The 4,485-nt window shown below is 48.2% G+C and overlaps 1 protein-coding gene across 4 annotated transcripts in view; it reads right to left on the reverse strand.

Moving 5' to 3' along the window:
* Positions 1–1,034: 1,034 nt before the first annotated feature.
* Positions 1,035–4,485, reverse strand: part of TEX35 (testis expressed 35) — a 12,521-nt gene continuing 9,070 nt past the window's right edge. For 2 of the 4 annotated variants that reach the window (XM_032291309.1, XM_032291307.1), the window contains 4 exons: positions 3,232–3,296; positions 2,804–2,996; positions 2,416–2,459; positions 1,035–1,358 (listed from right to left, as the gene is read on the reverse strand). In XM_032291309.1, coding sequence (XP_032147200.1) covers positions 1,253–1,358; positions 2,416–2,459; positions 2,804–2,996; positions 3,232–3,296 — 408 coding nt within the window. In that variant the 3' untranslated portion in view covers positions 1,035–1,252. Of the gene's footprint in view, positions 1,359–1,866; positions 2,120–2,415; positions 2,460–2,803; positions 2,997–3,231; positions 3,297–4,485 lie in introns of those variants that run through there. The other 2 variants (XM_032291306.1, XM_032291308.1) reach the window with 2 other exon arrangements.

Below are 4,485 nucleotides of genomic sequence, written 5' to 3' on the forward strand. Positions count from 1 at the left end.
TGCCTTTGCCCCATCTCAGATCCATTCCTGCTTCCATCACATGCTGATGACGACTGCACTTACTTCCACACGGTCCATATTGTTATTCTGCATGTTTGCCATCTTGCCTTTAAAGCTATGAGTTCCTTGCATATAAGGCCTACGTGTGTTTTGAGTTTTGCTTTTTCGTGTTTATCTGAAGCACCAAATACATTGCTTATTACTTTGCAGCCACTAAGAACTTGACCCGGAGAAAAGGGAATCTCTGTACACTGTTGGTGGGAATGTAAATTAGTATAGCCACTATGGAGAACATTTTGGAGGTTGTTCCTCAAAAAACTAAAAATTGAGCTACCATGGCTCCAGCAGCCCCATGCTGAGTACATACCTACAAGAAAGGAAATTAATCATCGCAGACAGAGCTGCACTGTGGCACTGTTCACAATAGCCAAGACTTCGAAGCAATCTCCAACCTCGGTGTCCATCAGCAGAAGAATGAAGAAAACATCGTACACATACACAAGGGAGCACTATTCAGCCATAAGAAGAATGAACTTTTGTCATTTGCAACGGCGTGGATGGAACTGGAAATTATTATGTTCAGTGAAATAAGCCAGGCACAGAAAGACACACATCACATGTTCTCACTTATTTGTGGGATCTAAAAATGAAAACAATGGAACTCATGGAGACAGAGAATAGAAGGATGGTTACCAGAGACTGGGAAGGGTAGTGGAGGGCTTGGGGGGCAGGTAGCGATGGTTAAGGGGTACACAAAGTAGAATAAATAAGACCTACTATTTGATAGCACAACAGGGTGACTACAGTCACAACCGTACATTTTTTAATAACTTCGAGTGTAAACGGATTATTTGCAACTCAAAGGTTAAATGCTTGAAGGGATGGATAGCCCATTCTCTATGGTCTGCTTATTTCACCTTGCATGCCTTTGTCAAAACATCTCATGTACCCCATAAATATAGACACCTACTATTAAATGTATATTTCATAACACCTACCCACAAAATTAAACATAAAATGAAATTCCAAAAAAGAGAACTTGGCCAATTATTTATTAGACTGTAGAAGCAGCCAGCTTAGCAAAGAGATGAAATAAGAAGGAACTGGTGTGAAATAAAATATGAACTTGTATGAATTACTCCTCCTTCAAATTGAAGCCAAAGAATCACACCCAGGGCAGGACAGTTTGTGGAACGCTGCTCTGTTATCTTCTTAACTGTCGTTCAAGCTGACAGTCAAGCTTCACCTTCCCTCAGTCTGGGACTTTGGGGCAGGCACAGCATGGCCCACAGGAGGTTGGGTGGTCACTGGCTCGTCTCCACCTTTGTAAAAACCTGAGGCCTCTGAAGGAATGTTCCCTTTGGGGGTGGAGGGAGGGAGAAGAAACCTTCAAGGGGACAAGAAGGATGGATCCCCATAACCCAAGAAAGCCACCCAGTTCCTATGAGCAGCAGGGCCTGAGTCCTGCTTGGTGACAAGAGCTCAGGGGAGGGGGGCAGGCAGGACTCGCGGCCCAGGGGTTCCCTGTGTCACCCAAGACACCTGGGCCCCATGCACAGGTGAGAGCTGATTACATGGAGGGAGCAGGCGGGCCAGGAAGCGAGGTCTCTCCTGAGACCATACAGACTGACGTCCGCTGCCATCAGGGGCCCTCCCCATGCTTGGACCTGGGACCTTTGCAGACCCACGTGGAATGGAGGAAGGTGGTGTTTGGGAGGACCCTAAAATGACTAAGATGGAATTTCCCACCAGTGATCAGGAAGCAGGGGGAGGGGCTGGAGTCTGAAGTACACTGTTATAGAACCAAAAAGAAGTGACCTCCACACACTCAAGTTTTAGACTGGTACTCAAAACTATGACAGCCCCTTTGGCTTTCAATGAAGGTTTTTAATCTCCAGTGGAGGCCTGGGGTAGGCGTGGTGTTTCAGAGGACAAAAGCCCTGACTACGCAGCTTCAGGAGGGGTAGGTGAGGAACCGGAACTGCTGAGTGCCTCTGCGGCTGCACTAGGTTGGAAGCACATATTCGATGTCAGCGGGGCTGAGGTACAGATAAATCAGAAGGCAGCTCCAGAAGCCAAGGGTGAAAAGGGTGCCCAGACCTGGTGTGAGTATTTCCCGCTGGATGGGGAGAAAGGGCAGGACCTGAGGCAAGGTCAGTTCCGCCGCTGATGGCACACCCTCCCCACCGTGGGAGCCCCGGGCAGCTGCCTCTAGGCTGGGCGACCCAAATCCTCCTTCCTGGTGCCATGTCCTCTACGCCCAAGTGGCTGTGCTGGGTGGCAGTGTCTGCTAACAGTCCCTACTCCCTGCACAACCTCAGGAGGGGTGTGATGTGAATGCGGCTGGAGCACATGCCCCTGGGGACAACAAGGCGCCCAACTGAGACAAGGCACATCTTGTATGGAGCTACCTACCCCTGATTGTAGTTGTTCTTTAGGACACACAACAAACATGTCTCCTGCAGAGGACAGAAACGGCACAAGAAAGATCAATTTCCCCTGGTCAAGGGCAGCCTGCTAGGCACCTCATCTGACCTTGCTGCAGGGAAGGACAGAATAAGAGGGTGGAGCTGGGGGGCAGGCGCCTCCAAGGTCAAGTCCTGCATGGTCACGGTTAAGGAGGCTCCACAGGCCTAGAAGGCAAGGGAGGCCAGGGAGGGTCCAGGCTTGGGTGGCGTCCAGAGGTCAGCAGGGCACGGACCTGTCCCTTCACTATGATAACGGCACAAGCTCTGGGAAGTCACCAGGGAGAAGGAGCCAGGGGTCTGGCCCCAGTGCTGGGCTTGGGCAGGGCCTCACTTACGCAGCAGGTCCCACACTGATGCAGGGGATCCAGGGAGCCCGGTTTTGCTTTCTGAGGTGCCACCGTCTTCTTGTGAAGGGCAAAGGGTGCTCCATTGGCTCCACCGGCTCCGTCCACTTTCTGGAGCCTGAGCTGTGGGTCTCTGTGAGTCTTTGCCATCAGCCTCAGTTCCTGCTGCTCTTTTGGCCCTCTTCTAAGGGGACGTGGGGAGGAGGGCCAGGGAGGGCAGAAAGTTGGGGAGACATTTTCCAACATGACAAGGAAATAACCAGTACACGAGTCGCCACGGAAGGCCCTGACTCCTGGGGGCGGTAGGAGCCAAAACAACTTCAAGAGTCTGGGTATCCTCCAAACCCCAAAGCCATTCAGCAAAGGGAAGGGAGGAGATGCTTCAGGGATGAGGAGAGACAGGTACCGGTTACACTTACAGCTTAGTGTTCTTCTGTGTATTTATTAAAATGTCCATCTTCTCATCCATATCTTTCTGCATTTCCTTCAAGAGAGAGTTCAGAACTAGCATCTTCATTTTGAAGAGCTTTGGAAATACCTTCTTCCTGCATCTCTGCAAACCACTCTGCTTCTTACTTCCTCAAGAATCCTCACTAGACTTGGGTGAGGTGGCTTTTGGAGTGTCCATGACATGTACAGCTTCTCCCCTTCCTTTCCCCATTCCCCGATGAGACTAAGGCACAGGCAGAGACATTAGGGGACTTTTCTGAAGTCTCTAGGTGAGCCAGAGACCAGCCCCTGTTTTACCTAATGTCACACTTTGGATAAAACCAGTGCTCACCTTGGTTTGACGCCTATAAAATGATGGAACCAAGAAGACCAATCTTGTGACCCCAAAGACACTTTGACTGCAATGTTCTGACCATTGCCATGCACCAGAGCCTGTGTATTTGTGTTTGCTTCATCTTTTACCTAATTCCTGGCAAAGATGGTCAGTAACAGGTAAAACTGACAGCATACACACATCACATGTATTACTCACTCAGAACAGAGAGAATAATGAAATCTGGACAAAGTTTTGATCTATAAAATTTGACCTGGGTAAATTGAATGGAAATAGTGGACATGAGAGAAATTCTAAGCTGATAGAAGCTATAATTGACAATATTTGTTACAGACAAAAACAGGTTTGGGTTGTCATAAAATGGAAATAAAAACAATTTGTTCCAATAAAATAATTTTCATTAAAAATGAAAGGTTTGCTAACAGTTTAATTGATCTACCGTAGAAAACTGATCAAGAAATTACACTGTCTGCATAGAGATGATTTCATAAAATATCTTCTTGAATGGTCTTTTTGAATGTTAGTACAAATTTGAATAAAATATTTGTATTTATAGAGTCAAAATATCCTTGAGGTCAATGTCCCGTAGGTCCAAAACATCAGAGTCGAAATATCCCATATTCTTACACGTTTCACCAACACGTACCCCTTCAAAGTCATCATGTTCCGGCCGGGCGCGGTGGCTCAAGCCTGTAATCCCAGCACTTTGGGAGGCCGAGGCGGGTGGATCACGAGGTCAGGAGATCGAGACCATCCTGGTCAACATGGTGAAACCCCGTCTCTACTAAAAATACAAAAAAATTAGCTGGGCATGGTGGCGCGTGCCTGTAGTCCCAGCTACTCAGGAGGCTGAGGCAGGAGAATTGCCTGAACCCAGGAGGCGGAGGTT

The sequence above is a fragment of the Sapajus apella genome, unplaced genomic scaffold (genome assembly GCF_009761245.1).
Source record: "Sapajus apella isolate SASKATOON/1434 unplaced genomic scaffold, GSC_monkey_1.0 scaffold25, whole genome shotgun sequence".
Lineage (NCBI taxonomy): Eukaryota > Metazoa > Chordata > Mammalia > Primates > Cebidae > Sapajus > Sapajus apella.